Raw genomic sequence first — 17098 nt, forward strand, 5'->3', positions numbered from 1 at the left:
GTCCCCAATTGTTTTGGATAATTGATGCTCTGCTGTATTGTAATTTGCTTTCATATTGTTGAAAGGACTGTTGATTTTAAAATGACAACGGAAACCAATTTTAAAGAAATTACTGTAATTGATAGAAACTGTTGTTTAGAACTATTTTTAAACATTTATATTTAATGGAATTTCATAATTTTTAATTAACCTTAATATGGACTACAGTTATTTTAACCCAGATATGCCGAAATTTTTCACTGAATGGCAAATTTTATGTGCAGATGCAAGAATAATATGACATAACTCCGCAATGAATTGACCGATTGTCATGAATCAAGTACTGGGTACATTACCTTAGTGTATATTATCATAATAAAGGCATAAAATGCAAAATAAATGAGTATAGTAATGCATGTACAAAATTAACAAAACAGGTTTCTCACTGCGGTGCATCTATCTGCTCTGTCAACATCCAGGCATATCATACCACCATTTATTTTACCTGGGTCCTCCCTGTTCAAACCCACAGACAGTAGTGCACCGCAGCGGATCTCACTAGCCTCTACAAATGAGTCCCCGGCCATGGAACAAGATGTTATCCTGGTGTAGAGACTAGCTTTGCTCGGATCAATTTTCAAGATGGGGTGATTCGTTACAGTATATACTGGGTGAACAGTATAGAGCAGAACTTGGGCGGCCTTGAGTCCCCCACCTCCGCGCTCATAGCCAGCCGAAGGGCCGTGAAACCTGTTCTGCTCTATACTGTTCACCCACTATTCACGACTAGGCACTAAGTACTACATGCAGGAAATAAACATACAGCACAGATACCAAATTCATATACAGGAATCATTGAAAAATAGAAGTACTTCTAAATGATTGAAACTGTTGTTTAGATCTGTTTTTAAATATTTGTATTTAATGGAATTTAATATGGACTACATTTATTTTAATGTTTTAAAATATGGAAGATATATTGAAAATTATTACAAGATGTGCTATACTCCAAAATATGGACAATATAAATAGCATTTTTCAATTTTACACATAGTGATACACAAAGATAATACAAAATATAATTAATTTTAGTTTCATAAATATGTATGTGTATTTACATAGAAATCCGTTTCCTGGTCATGACTATCATTGATTTGTCATATAGCAGCCCTGTTTTCTGGGGGATGTTTACTCATAGTAAACCTACCAATAATTGCAGCATAGGAGATTCTTCAGCTTTTTCTCTGTAGGCATAAGTAAACACGGACTATACATATTTATTCAGATCTTATTTTCTTTCAATTGTTTAGACTACTTTTCATTCAAACTTTCAACTTCATATTTTTCATTATTTCATATTAGAGACTGTAGTGTGTGCTATTTTTACGTAAAATACGAGTAATTTATTTGTGTACATAGTTAATTTTTCTATACATTATATTTATAATATAATATTGGTCTTTGTATTGAAAGTAATCAAAATATTTACAGATGCAGTTGAATTGGCAACAGTGTGTTCAGATGCGATTTCAATACTTGCTGACCAAAAGGCTCTTCATCTTGAAGCTGCAACTCTATCCCGACTCTTGTATCGGATGAAGTGTAAATTTCGTTGTGACAAAGGATTTAAGTATTTAGCAAAAGTTCGTATCATAATATTAAGTGTTAAATAAAAAATCCGAATGGAAACAAACTAAGTTTTCATAGTTAGCTGTTCTTTATTGATAGACATGAGGGTGAAATAAGCCTTATAAGGAACACAAGTAGGCTACATTGAGAAAACATGCCCCACATATTGTTATTTTATGCTCTTGTTGAAAGTTGTGAATCACTCACATAAACTGTAAATAACTCTTATGCAGGAGGAACAAACTCTAAATACAACAAAAATGTCATTCCATATAAAGTCAACAAGCCAAAGTGTAATTTTCAACTTTTAAAATCACAAAAATTGGCAATATTGCTGATGTATGCGAATACATATTTCATAATAACTCATGATTTATTTAAGCTAGAAAGTTGTATTTGGGCTTTTTTTAAAGCTCATGAAATAAGCTTTAATATGATATTTAAAAAATATCATGTTGTGAAAAGCATCCAATAGTAATACAATGTATTCTTTGGATTAACGTTTTTAAAAAACCTACCAAATTAAAATTTAACAAAAAATTCATGTAATGGTTCTATAATGAACATAATATGCTTCAAGTTTGGAATTGGAGCTCTTAAATATCTTATGATATAGTGCTTTATTCGTCATGCTATTTCAAAGCACTACACATCATAGATTTTATGTACCAGTGCTGTAATTGTATTCATAAACAAAGTTCCGTGAAAATATTTTATTTTTAAGGAACATTCATCTTGAAATTTAAAGATTTCGATGTTATTGCCAATTTGTCGGTGTTATTTAAAAATTATGAGTACTGGTAATATGCAAGTTTTATAATCTTTATATAAGATATTAAACACGATAAAAGTGGTAGCACTATTTTCAGCACCAGTGTTCAGTTTTTACAATTTGATGTATATTTTAATACACAGTTGCATTGATTTTTGACAAAATGGCAGAATGAAATGTGCCATCGAAAAAAAAAAGAAAAAAGAAAAAGGAAATTGTGAAAATATTGTTTATTATTTTATTTGATAATCTGGTTCATATTAGAATTTGCAATTATACACAGAATAACAGAAATACATACAGAGTCCACACCTGTGGAGTAACAGTTAGTGCGTCTAGCCGTGAAAGTGGGTGGCCCAGGTTCGATTCCTGGTTGGGGCAAGTTACTTGGTTGAAGTTTTTTTCCGGGGTTTTCCCTCAACCCAAAATGAGCAAATGCTGGGTAACTTTCGGTGTTGGACCCCGGACTCATTTCATCGGCATTATCACTTTCATCTCATTCAGACGCTAAATAACCTAAGATGTTGATAAAGCGTCGTAAAATAACCTACTAAAATAAAAAAAAATACATACAGAGTATACAATACATAAACAATGATTACATGGGTGCAGAAGAAATGTTCCATAATAGCATAAATTTCCTGTAAGTTAATAGGTAAAATATATTAGCAGTTGTTAAGATTTCGCGAATAAAACAAGTATTCATGTAATTCGTTTAAAAATTTGAATAATGTTTCTTTCGCGTTATTTGCATGTGCGATTCAAAGGTGCATTTTCTTATGGGAAGAAGTATAAAGAAAGGGTACAAAAAGACTGACAAAATGAGAACACTTCACATTATCACACCTGGAAAATTTCACGTATCTCTATCCATAAACTATGTGAGTGATTTGGAAAAATTCTTACTAAGTTATTTATGTACAGATCTACAATATTGTTTTATTAGGTACATTGTCAATCTCTGCAGTGGTAATACAGTGCTTTCATTTTATGAGGAAACTAGTTTACATCGGAACCCTGGCATACACTTTACTTAATACACAAGCAGCAGTCACACGTACATTCTGGTACAATTCTCAGACGCAACTAACTGTTGGAATGTTTTGTAGACCTAGCATCCCATGCTCTGTGGTTGGGAGAGTAGGAAGTCTGCCGGTGGTGGAATGATGCGAAGTTTCCTCGTAAAATGAAACTACTGTATTTTAGGTCCTCTTCCAGTAGTAGTATGCACATCAACTTTAGTAATAATGTACTTCCTAAGCAGTTCATGAATGTTTGGTTTAGTGGGATAAGCATAAACTGAAGCTGGTACATTAGAATGAAGCAACATTATTTTCACCAAGTTGCCTTCCTCTTTTGTGCCCAGAATATATATCCAAGCCATGGTAACAACTAGCAACAAATCCTGAAATATTTTTAAAATTCATCTCTTTTTGCAGCAGTGTTATGTTTTCGTTTTTAAGTTCATCAGAATTTGAATAACTTTTTGTTGCTAAATTGTGTGAACTGACTGCAATGAGTTCGTACCAGTATCCATGCATTGGTGAACTGTTCTTGCAGAATAGCTCTACATATCAGTTATAAAACTGAAGAGGAGTCATACTGTGGTTGCTGTAGGGTTGCTGCAAACTGGCATGTGCAGCTAATTGCATAACAGTTCCTGTTACCTTATTACAGTAGAATTCCTCATGTCTGGCAACTGTGGGACAAAGCCAGTGCCGGATAATTGGAAAATGTGTTTATAGGTTGTGTACAGACATACTGTACCGCACAAACATTTTTTCCATGTTGCAATTTAGTAATTTTCATATAGATATTTAAAAATAAAGTTTTGAAATACATACAATGTTTATCTTTAATACTGAATATGGTAATGTACATTCATCAGTTTATAATTATTGTAATAGTAATACATAATAGCGTAAAAAATACTAAAAGTTTTCGTAACCTTATGACAATTTTAAATGGCGGCCATGTGACATGAACAGTGTAGCCAATGTCACAACTATGAAGACGATGAAGTAGCGCTCGATGATTTGAACCTCTTTAACATATCTCTAATGTCTGCTTGTGTATGTTTACTGTCACTTGAATGAAACTTTTACACTCTGTAGGAACAGAGAATTTGACACTTTCCTATTTAGACTCATCCAACACCCCTTCGAAACTGGCAAGTTCAAGTGGTAAATTTAAAGATATTGTCTCTGTACATTGTTTGCAAGGCTCAAGTGACAACTTACCGATGCTACCTGATCTATTCCAGGGACATAACGGAGTTTTCAGTCTATGTTTTCACGCGTGAACAATGTATAGAGTAAACACAATATGCGGCATGTGCGATCCACAAAAATCACTCACATCTTCATCCGATTCTTTCCTTTCACATGAAATATATATATATATATATATATACATTTGGCCTAGCCAAAAGTGCCGTTGTTTTGGTATTGCCGGTTATTTGGGTGCCGGATACGAGGGATTTACTATACATGAATCCTTCCCATGAGACATTGCATAGAAATGTCATTCAGCAAAATCTGCTTCATGGTTGTAGAAATTAATGCAATGCTTTTATTCTAATACTTTGCTGTGCAGATCCGTAAAAATAGTAAATATGTTTTAATTTTTCAAACTTAATGAATAGAAACAGCAAAAAATGTCGTTGAAAAAGATGTATAGCAGTGGTATCATACATAAAATATTCTGAAATTATCACATAGCTAGTGTGATTCAAAATGTTAAATGTTATCTATTACCTTTGAAGCAAGACAAAAAGAATTGATTGTTGCTTCAGCATTATTAGAATGGAACAATTGGACTTCATATTGGAAGTATAAAATAAAATTTTTCAGCAAAGTCACACAAAAAAATGAACTCATTTGGGTGATTTAAGTTCACTCTGGAAACTTCACTGTTGTACTGCAATGAATGAATGGCGCAACATAGTATTCAGTTTTACATAATAAAATCTCCAAAAAATTTTCTGCTAAATGAATAAGTGTTCCTAAAAATAACATTTTTAAAATTTTTGTTCACGAGGGCAGTTTTCACAGTTTCTGAGATGACACTCTTGTAGAGGAGGGTTAAATATTAAATGTGACAGGCAGTGTTTCGTATGAACTTAAATCTATTTCAGAATCTATAGTAAGTTCTTTCAGTTTATCACCTAATAACATGAATTTTATATTCTGACGTATGGTGCAAACACACACAGCTTAAGTACCTTATGCTCCAGCTATGGTTTCATTTCGCAAAACTAGGAAAATCCTACTGTGGTATCTGGATGTTGCTGTTAGGAAAATGCATATGCTTCATTTAAATTTAATATAATCAATAATTTTTTTTATTGTGTACTCTTTTGTCACCTTATTTTACAGATACGAAATCTACTATTCTAGGCATGCATTTGTGAATTAACCTCACAGTACCATAACTCATTCTTTACCAATTCTTTAGCTTTCGTATTCATATAGTTGGTAACTTAAAATAATTCTTCTTCAATTTTTTTTTTTATATTCCAACTCTCCAGGACCTACATTGCGTAAGCATAATTCATATGATGACTCCTTCTTCAGTAGGTATGTTTCAATGAGAAAAATATGTTAAAATATGTATTTCTCAATACAGTTCAAAAACAACTGACTGAGATTGACAATATAAAGTGCTAGCAGACTTGTGCAACAACTGATAAGGCAAACCTAATGCACTGCTATCACATAACAATCTCTTATCTTGGTAAGAATGCTGGTAACTTAGGTTTGACTCACTCTGTATTTGACTCCTTATCGCCAAATATATATACAAAAGTCACTAAAGGACAGCAGTCAAACTTTCTAGTTTGGAGACTGACCTTGATTGCCAGGTAGTGATACAGGGAATAATTTATTGGCCTTCCTACAAGTGCTAAGAGATATCCGTGAACATTTTTGAAAGGCTTGGAGTGAAATATCAGCTATTAGACAGGCTGAATTTCTCATTAAGGACTTACATAATATCTAGGTTCCCTAATTAATGTCATGCATCACTAGTGCCATCTACTTGAGTCTAGTAGAACTATGTCCACATTCATTAAATCCTTTGTAATTTATCTGTTTAATAATTCATTAACAAACAATTCGAGAAACCGATCAGTAAAATGATGGAACTAGTAACATTCATTCATTGATAGTGTTTTGCCGAAGGGCAGATCTTTCACTGCAAACCCAGCAGTCTTCTTTCCTATTTCTTAATGTCGTCAGTTATTTGATATCTTCTTCTGCCTCAAACTCTTCTCCCATTCACCATTCTTTCCAGAGCATCCTTCAGTAGGCAGTTTCTTCTTAGCCAGTGACCCAGCCAATTTCTTTTTCACTTCCTGATCAGTTCCAGCATTATTCTCTTTTCACCACTCTTTCCAATACAGCTTCGTTTCTTATCCTATCTGTCCATTTCACACACTCCATTCTTCTCCATATCCACATTTCAAGTGCTTCTAGTCTCTTCTCTTCACTTCATCGTAATGTCCATGTTTCTGCCCCATACAATGCTACACTCCACACAAATCACGTCACTAGTCTCTTCCTTAGTTATTTTCCCAAAGGTCTGCAGAAGATACTCCTTTCTCTATTAAAAACTTCCTTTACCATGCTATCCCCCTTTTCACTTTCTGGCAGCAGCTCATTTTACTGCTTACAGTACATCCCAAGTATTTGAAGCTGTCCACTTGCTCTACTGCCTCATTTAAAATTCGCAAGTTTACCTTGTTTACTTTTCTTTCTCTGACCATGGTCTTCGTCTTGTTTGCATTTATTTTCATCCCATACTGCTCATAACTGTCATTTAGCTCCATTTAGCATATCCCTTAGTATCATCTCCTCTTCTGCTAACAATGCCATATCATCAGCAAATCTTATGCACTTTATTCTTCTTTCTCCTACTATCACTCCTCTCATGTCCTGAAAACAGTTCTTTACTAAATCCTCCAAGTAGATGTTGAACAAGGTAGGTGACAAAGGGTACTAATAACATTAAGGATTGGTAATTAATGATTCATTATCCCGTCTTTTTAGAAATTGACTATTAGTGTTCAAAATGAATCCGCTTCATGCATACCTCGTGGCTATGGTGTTCATGGTATTATCTATAGATTGTGTCTTCCTCAGTCTTTTATTAACCATTACTTTCGTTTTGGATACAGGAATAATGAACAATTGAACGCATTTGGCACTACAGTCAGACAGATAATATTTGTAGTCCCAACCACAGCTTGCATAAAGCTGAATGCTTTCTGTGGCATCACATCTGTTTTCAGTTGCGAAGTGAGAAGAACGAAAATACATTATTGTTTGCATTTCGGAAGTGTTGTGAAAAGTCATGCATTTTTCACCCTTAATAAGGATCTTGAGTCTGTAAATGTATATGAAAGAACAACATCAGTACAGGTCTTTCAAACTGCTCAAAAGAAAACACCTAAAATGTTTTGCTGGTCTATTATTTTATTGAAAGCTGTGGAACGGAAGGTCATGATATAAAACTAAAAAGGTGGTGGTGCTGTGTTATTCTAGATAGGTGAAACTGCTAGCATTTTTTATGTAATCTAAAATCTTAGCATAGGTAGGAAGCTGCATTTATTGAAGTAAGTGAACTCTCGTAAATTCAGAATAACAGAATAGTAACTTTTGCAAAAAAAAAAAAAAAAAAAAAGTTCTAGGGAGTTCAGGGGTTAAAGTGAGTAATATATAATAGGAATAGACCATGAGTGTCGTGGTGCACGAGATTAGTTATAGATCCCCATCCCTTGTTAATTTAATAATAATGAAATTGGTATAAAAGAAATACATTGAAATAATAATTTAATGAAATGAATATAAGTGAGATACATCTGTCTCAAAAGTACAGTAAGTCTCACTTTAATAATTCTTTTATTCAAATACTATCTTACCTTAGGCAATGTTTTTTGTTTCATTAGAGTGATTCAATGTGAGCACTGTGCATGATGCGACAAGCACTGACGTGCTAATCCAACTCCTGTCTGACTCTGGCTAACGTGTGTTGCTGTGGCTTCTTCAATCTTCATTTGGAGTCCCTGAAGGTCTCGTAGTAAAAACAGTAGATAGACTCTGTCCTTTATATAACCTCATAAGAAAAAATCGCATGGGGCTAAATTAGAGGATCGCTCAGACCATTTCTTGAAAATATTGTCGATGTTTCTCACTTGTCCTAGCTAATGTTCTTAAAAATGCACAGTTAATACCGTCACAAACTTCACAATAATAGTGAGGAGTTGCTCCATCTTGCTGGTATATGTGATGATCATTACTGTGTTCATTCAGATGTGACATTAACCATGATTGGAGCATGTTGATATAGGTTATACCAGGACTTCATAAAAAAGAAGTGAGCTGTACAATTTGTGATGTGACATGGCATGCCACTGTTGTATTGTTGCGGTCAACTAGGGATACTACAATGAGAACAAAACTGGAAGGACTGTTCTTACACATATCACTTGTTTAATCATAGGCTGTGTGCTATAAATTACTGAAAGTGAGTTTTACTTTAGAGACAGTGTATATTGAAAGAAATTGTGATTTGATGTTACCATGCATAAGTAAGTAAAGTTGCTGATGATCAAATTTTTATTTTTCAGGTGAACCAGGGTCTTCTTCGCTATCTCACCATGAACATGGAAGTGGTTTTCCAAACAATAAAACCACTACATCCTGACAGTGGTTATCATACAGTGAGTGTACCATCAAGACAGCTATTGGAATGGGTACTGTTGCGTATTCAGGGCTTTGCAAAGTTATTCTGTCAAGTGATGAAATCATGTGAACAAGCTGGCTACTATATGACATGCAGATTGTATCTGGGACACGTGTGGGATGTTGCCCTCATTTCATTAGCGATTGTTGGTAGAATAAGGTGAGTATGAAGCAGATATAGTAATATATTGTATACACAAAATAAGATTTCTAGGTATTAAACATTGCATAATAAACATTTAATAACACATCATTACTAAAATGGATAGCGTAGTAGCTTTCCATGCTCCTAGACACACAATTCAAGTCTAATTGGTATTTATTTATGTTGGACAAAGTCAATTTTGAGCCAGATCTTCTTGGAGTACTTTTGTTTTCTGTGTCACAATTTCACTCTTCTGCTGTAATTCACAGCAATCTTCATCACTGGTACAGTAGTAATGGAAACTATACACTGTGTTACTACAAAACAATGTAGGTCTTTTGTTCTCACAAGGAAATTGTTAATGAACTCGTATCGAAACCTTCCCTCAAACTACGAATATATTTCACAGCAGATAGACAAATACAAAATATCAGCTGCTTATACTGCCCGTGTCTCACTTCCTGAGCTGTTTCTTTGCAGGGCGAGAGGCAGAGGGGGTGTGTGGGAGGTCCTGAGTACCGCATGTGCCTACTACCCTATGTTCAACGCATCGGCCTTTGCAGAATTCCTTTTGTCAGCTATGGAGCAAGATCAGCCATGGACAAGTGAATGTATAGGCTGTCCCCTCACAAAACAAATTATGTCCTACTTATCAATTCCTGTAACTAAACACTAATACCGGTTGTAGACTACAGTCTCTACTTGAGATTATCGACTTAATGGCGATTACAGTTGTCACGTATACACATCCATAAACTCTTTCCTCTATGGCAGTGTTCCTCAAACGTTTCTCCACCGCGAAACCCCTTTTAATCTAAAGTGTAACTGCGGAATCCTTGTAATATTTTATTAGTATTTAATAGTTAACAGACAAGTGAGAGCTAGTATCTCAATAATTCTGTTCAGTGGGACGAATGTATTTGCTTTTTAAGCCTGCAATCTGGTTTTATGGCGGAAAGTTGTAGTCTCATTTATGCTATACTTCTGCATTTTGTCTTTTCGGTATTTTGTTTTAGTGGACACATACACAGAGAATCCAGTGATGAAAGTGATAAGTATTATGGGTATTTTCCGTTTTAGATGTTCATTAGGCCTAAACATATTGTTATTACGCATATTATTGGAATATTATTATTACGCTTATTATTATTATTATTATCATTATTATTATTATTAGTATTATTATTATTATTATTATTATCGATGGTTTCATGTTATTATTGATTCATATGTTCGTAACATTCATATATTTTTATAGTATCCACTAAGTATAAAATAGCCACCAGAGCAGCCCAGTTGGCTAAGGCGCTTGCCTATTGATCCAGAGTTGCACTCGGGCGCGGGTTCGATTCCCTCTTGAGCTGATTACCTGGTTCGATTTTTTCCCGAGGTTTTCCCCAGCCGTAAGGCGAATGTCATGTAATCTTTGGCGAATCCCCGACCTCATCTCGCCAAATACCATTTCGCTATCAACAATCCCATCGATGCAAAATAACCTAGTAGTTGATACAATGTCGTTAAATAACCAAGTAAAAAAGTATAAAATAAAATTTAAAATCAAATCGGGCTCACGGAACCCCAGAACATACTTTGAGAAATGCTGCTCTATGGAAATTCAGCAATTGTCCAGACTGAACGAAGAGTGGCCTAGTGTGTACTTACATCGCCATCGCCATTAGAGATAATAGCTATAGTGGTAACCACGATTAGAGTATCCAGTATTATAAACAGTAAAGACCCCTGCACTGGCATAGGATAATGTTTTCAGCACATGTAATATGTTGCCGTGCCGCACGCTGCAACTGACGTGCCGGGCCAAGCAGACCCAAGAGGCGTGATTATAAGCACTAGGGAGCTCTCGGTTCAGGATGTGAGACACGGGCAGTACTAACTGTAAGTTTGCAAAATTAAGACTTGAATAAAACATTATGGAACAATTGAGAAGTAGCAGCGATATTTTACTACTTAATTAACTTATTACTCCCAGAACATGAATTTTACCAGCAATGGAAAAGTATTGGGAATAAATTTGAATAAGGAACAAAAAAAAGTTTCCTTCCCAGGCAGGATTCGAACCACGAAAGTCTTAGTTACCAGTCTATCGTGCTCTGGAGTGAACAAGGCTCTGAAATCAGTTACAAGAGTCAGTCCGGTTTTTTTTCCACTACTGTACGTGAAAAAAATTGTTGGTGCCTGTTTTTAGATTATAGTGCGTGTCTTTTCATAACAATTAATTTATTTCTGTTTATAGGAGTATATCGAAATATCTGGTGCTATGTGCATGTGCGTGGTACAGCAAGTTGAAGCCATACCTGGAAATATTGAAACCGGTTGGGCTTCCTTGGCTTCCTATTAACTACGAGTTCCCTGCAGATTTGAAAAACTGGCTTGGTGTTAATTTGGTGACGAATCCTGCACAGAGGAAATGGTAACTATCTTAGTCTAAATAAGGCATACAAGACCAGGAATATGATTGCATCTTTCAATATCGTATCTCTTGCATCACATATAACCAATTTGCAGTTCTTATCTTGAATGAGTCCTACAGTCTAGCATGATTGATACCATGTTTGAACTGTCAGAGAGCTGATCTACATTTCTGTATAATTATTATAGATAATGATTACACCATTTTTATGCGGAAGTAATTAGCTTTAGTCTTAAAATCATCTTTTCATTATATTCAGTTTACATTCTTATACTTTCCTTTGTTTTATGACATACCATTTAAATTATGTTACATTGTATTAGGTTGGTGCATAATTCCATAGCAATTTCTCATAAGTTTATTAAACACATCAGATACACATAAGAGAGAAGTTAATTATCAACAATATGTTCCCCTTCACTATTTACAACAGTCTGACAATGCTGGAGTAGTTTTTCGATTCCATACTTACTTACTTACTGGCTTTTAAGGAACCCGGAGGTTCATTGCCGCACTCACATAAGCCCGCCATTGGTCCCTATCCTGAGCAAAATTAATCCATTCTCTATCATCATATCCCACCTCCCTCAAATCCATTTTAATATTATCTTCCCATCTACGTCTCGGCCTCCCTAAAGGTCTTTTTCCCTCCGGCCTCCCAACTAACACTATATGTATTTCTGGATACGCCCATACGTGCTACATGCCCTGCCCATCTCAAACATCTGGATTTAATGTTCCTAATTATGTCAGGTGAAGAATACAATGCGTGCAGTTCTGTGTTGTGTAACTTTCTCCATTCTCCTGTAACTTCATCCCTCTTAGCCCCAAATATTTTCCTAAGAACCTTATTCTCAAACACCCTTAATCTCTGTTCCTCTCACAAAGTGAGAGTCCAAGTTTCACAACCATACAGAACAACCGGTAATATAACTGTTTTATCAATTCTAACTTTCAGATTTTTCGACAGCAGACTGGATGATAAAAGTTTCTCAACCGAATAATAACAGGCATTTCCCATATTTATTCTGTGTTTAATTTCCTACCGAGTATCATTTATATTTGTTACTGTAGCTCCCATATATTTGAACTTCTCCACCTCTTCAAAAGATAAATTTCCAATTTTTATATTTCGATTCCATACCTGTAGAAATCGCGTGGTTTTGAGTTAATGAAATCATCAAGCCATGTTCGGCGTGCATTTTCATCCGGAAAGGAAGTTCCTTGAAGGCTGTTCGATAGAGGGTGGAAAAGGTGAAACTCTGAGGACGCCAGATCAGGTGAATAAGGTGGGTTCAGAATGACTTCCCAACCGATCTCCTGGATATTGTTTTGTGTCAGGTTAGCAGAGTGTAGAATGGCGTTATCATGGAGTAACATCACTTCACGCATTCTTATTGGTCGTTTTTCTTGGATTGTGTGTGCAAGACGTCTAAGTTGGTGGCAATAATTGTCACACGATGGTGGACTGGTCGCAGTTCATCACATTTGCCAGTTCTCGGGTACACTGACATAGATCATTGTGAATTAATGTGTTTAAATGGTCTTTATCAAACCCCGAAGGTCTTCATGAACGTGGAGTGTCACTAATGTCAAAACAATCCTCCTTAAAACGAGAAAACCATTTTCTTGCTGTGTTTTCTCTGATAGCATTGTCCACATACATGGTGCAAATGTTTCTGGCAGCCTCCGCTGCTTTCGCCCCTCTTTGAACTTAAAAAGAAGAATATCTCGGAAATGTTCCACTTTCTCCACTTGACATTCCATTTTCTAGTCTCCACAGCCTCACTCACTATCTGCAAAAATGAAAACTTCAATATGTAAACTCAAGCACAACAACTGAACTTCAAATAAAAAATGACAATTGATAAATAAACCCATAGCAACTGGAATACCAACACGAATTTATGTACCAACCCAATACAAGCTTGAGAGGAAGATATATTTTATTTAACTTGAAATATAAAATCATTCAAAAATAACTTTAACCTTTAAAGCATTTTAAATACAGTAATAATTATAATATTTGAGTTTAAAAAACCACTATGCTGGACAAGCAATTACGTTTGGATTTTACAAAATATTGAGACTATGTCTGCCATTCTCCTGTTCAGCAAACACCATTCTTTCTGCAGCACCATGCATAATATTTTGCTGACAGTCTGAGAGGTATATTTTTTTTCATACCTTCCTCTTAAAACGGGGTGCTACCGGGGTGTTACTCGCCAGATGTGGTTGGTGCATTGGGTTATTGGGATGTGCGCAGTGGAAGACTTACAGAATAAACAGTGTGAATTTATAGTAACAAATATAATTAACAAATAATAAATAACAAGTACATGAATGAGTTGATGGAATAAAACATGAATATGTGAAATTAAATAAAGAGAAATAATATATTAAACTGATCTCAAACACAACAATAAATAAAGTCCAGAACCTTCGATATTTTGATCGTTAATGGCCAATATGCTTTCAAAGTCACAATTCAATCTAATTGGCAAGTTCCAAAATATTAAGTTCATCATGACTCACAAAATCACAAAATATTCCACGCTGGATCATTCACACAACATCTCAACCAACATATAAAACTTAACATCAATATCCAGCGATTTCCATAAACTCTTACTCAATGCCCAATTAGATTTTAAAAGTTATAGCTAAAGTCTAACTAGTAGACTCAACATATTGACTCGATAAGTTACAGAAAATAATCCAAGGTGAAACAGTCACACACATACTCAAAGTGCACATAATTAGCTAAAGCTTGACTCTTAATTACAATCTGCACATACTATAATCTCTCTACTATCGCAATGAACCTGATACCCGAGAGAGAGAGAGACAAATATATATAGAACGACAATAGCTCCGAATTCACGTACCCATTTAAATAACAAACTGGAATACAATATACTCAGAATTATAAGTCGAATCGCGTAGAAAGTAATAGTCAATTTGGAATACAATGTACTAGAATAATCAAGAAAACAATTTGACTGGAGTTTCGTTACATTCTTTATTATGATCTAACTAATACCTTTCATTAATCACCACAATTCGCCAGGCTATCTTGAAATCTCAATATGACGCATCTATACAATATCCGCATATCCTAATACGCACACAAAATCAAACCGCGAAACCACTTCGCCTAATCTATAACATTCTATGCACCAATACGACGTAACTCGCCACGACTACAAAATCTCACGCAATCTCTCATACATGAACCAAGACATTATCACTAGCGAATGCTCTCCATATACAATTCAGCAAATATATCGTAAGCAAATGTAACAAAGTACCAAAACGAGTTCGTAATTTTGACTAACTACTCCATGATAAATCCAATACAACCTTATATATCACGACTGAATTCCTGAATGAACTGAACTGTTCGACATGTTCTCCAAACAACCTTCCGCGTCGGGATTGGGTTCCTGAGTGAAGTCAACTGATCCAGTAGTTCTCGAAACGACCTTCCACGTCGAGAGTGAGCTCCTGAGTGAAGTTAATTATTCCACTTGTACTCGAAACAACCTTCCGCGTCGGCCGTAAGTCCCTGAGTAAAATCAACTGTTCCACTAATTCTTGAAGCAACCTTGCGGGTCGGCCGTGAGTTCCTAAGTGAAGTTCTTTCCTACAAAACGTAAAAACGAAGCCTCGGTTCTCTCTTCCTCAAGTGTTTCAAACCCTAGCCGGCCAATAGGAATTTAGATATCAAAATGGAAAGAAAAAAGATGGCGCTATCGGCGGTGTCCCAGCAATGCGAACTCTGTCGGTGATGTAGCAGACGAGATGATCCGCTGATACGTTGAGCTTGGCTCAAGTCTCTTGGAATATTCCCGATTTCTTGCGAGATCACATCTTTCAGTTCCTATAGAATTGTTGGATGTGCCACAAAAACTCATTCTTTAAGGTAACCCCACAACCAAAAGTGAGCCAATTGAAATCGAGAGGATATGAAATTAAAGAAAGAGTAGAGTGAAATAAAGAATATTGGTGGAAAAAAATGTGTACTGTTGAGAGGAGTGAGAGAAACTGGGGATCAAACAGCCTAGTCAGAAGTGGCAGCTAACAGAGGAATATTGACCTCCCTCTTTGTCCGTGAATTGTATAGTCATTTTTTCTTTATTTTTAATGAAAGTCATTTGTTCCATTACTCTTTATTGTCCTGTGCACTGTTGTCATAATATTATTATTTCCTCACATAATACTGTAAAAGACAGAATCATTTACAGAAACCATCTGAGGCAAGAGTGGACCATACTAACATGGAAACACTTGTCATTCCATCTGCAACGTATAGCTCATTGCCACTAATCATGTAGGAGGAATAACTTTGGATGTGAAACTTGTGAAAAAGGATGATACAGAGACAAAAAGTAGTCGGGGTACTCCTCTATTATTACCATCAGATCCGAGGTTCGTGGGTTCAAACCTGCTCTAGGATAATGGATTATAAAAACTATTGCATGGCTTTCTCCATGAGAAAGATAAAGCTGAGAGAGCCGTTTAATGGTTAAGTTGTTTGGACTTTTTCCATTGCTAATTTAAAAAAATTGTAGCACTAGCACGACGTTTCGAAGAGTGGATCTCTCTTCGTTGTCAGGTGAAAATGTACTGTGGGGATCATTACAAACAGCTAGCCTGTCTGACTTATCGAAACCGCTAGGTCAGTGCAAAATATAAAGATGGAAAACACGATGTCATAAGCTGTTGTAACATGAAATATAGAGAATGAAAAGAAGAATTCTGTGATTGCAATTAAACTATATATTAGTTTAGTTACAATCACGGAATTGTGTTATTAATAACACAATATTCTATATATTAGTTTAGTTACAATCACGGAATTGTGTTCTTTTTATTCTTCTTTTCATTCTCTATATTTCATGTTACAACAGCTTATGACATCGTATCTTCTGTTTTTATATTTCGTATCGACCTGACGGTCATCGATCAGTTGGACAGGCTAGCTGTTTGTAACGATCCCCACAGTAGGTTTTTACCTAAAGACGAAAAGAGATCCACTCTTCGAAACGTGCTACAATTTTTTAAAATTAGCAATGGCAAAAAGTCCAAACAACTCAACCACTAAACTATTCACTGTTGCTCTCTCTCCCTTCATTCAGATCAATGAGAGAGACGTGCCATGAGGTTTACAGCACATACAGAATCCTGTCTTTGTTAGAGGGCTTCAGCTAAATTTGTTGGCTCTAGACCTGGAGTTCATGTTGGGAAGGACACCGTCCTTGTGCGATCATCTGATGATGGAGAATCAGGACATGGAAAGGGAATATTCTTAACAAAACTATCTTGATTTTGTCTTTGTGTAATAAGAATTGGTTTGATTTAATTACTTTCTATTAATTTGTAGTATTCATTTTAGTCAT

General features: G+C 35.4%; 1 protein-coding gene across 3 annotated transcripts in view; it reads left to right on the forward strand.

Moving 5' to 3' along the window:
- Positions 1-17098, forward strand: part of LOC138715273 (uncharacterized) — a 41713-nt gene that overhangs the window by 13957 nt on the left and 10658 nt on the right. For all 3 annotated transcript variants that reach the window (XM_069848021.1, XM_069848022.1, XM_069848019.1), the window contains exons 2-4: positions 1471-1622; positions 9009-9283; positions 11520-11696. In XM_069848021.1, the coding sequence (XP_069704122.1) occupies positions 1471-1622; positions 9009-9283; positions 11520-11696 (604 nt within the window). The remainder of the gene's footprint in view (positions 1-1470; positions 1623-9008; positions 9284-11519; positions 11697-17098) is intronic.

The sequence above is a fragment of the Periplaneta americana genome, chromosome 15, assembly GCF_040183065.1.
Source record: "Periplaneta americana isolate PAMFEO1 chromosome 15, P.americana_PAMFEO1_priV1, whole genome shotgun sequence".
Lineage (NCBI taxonomy): Eukaryota > Metazoa > Arthropoda > Insecta > Blattodea > Blattidae > Periplaneta > Periplaneta americana.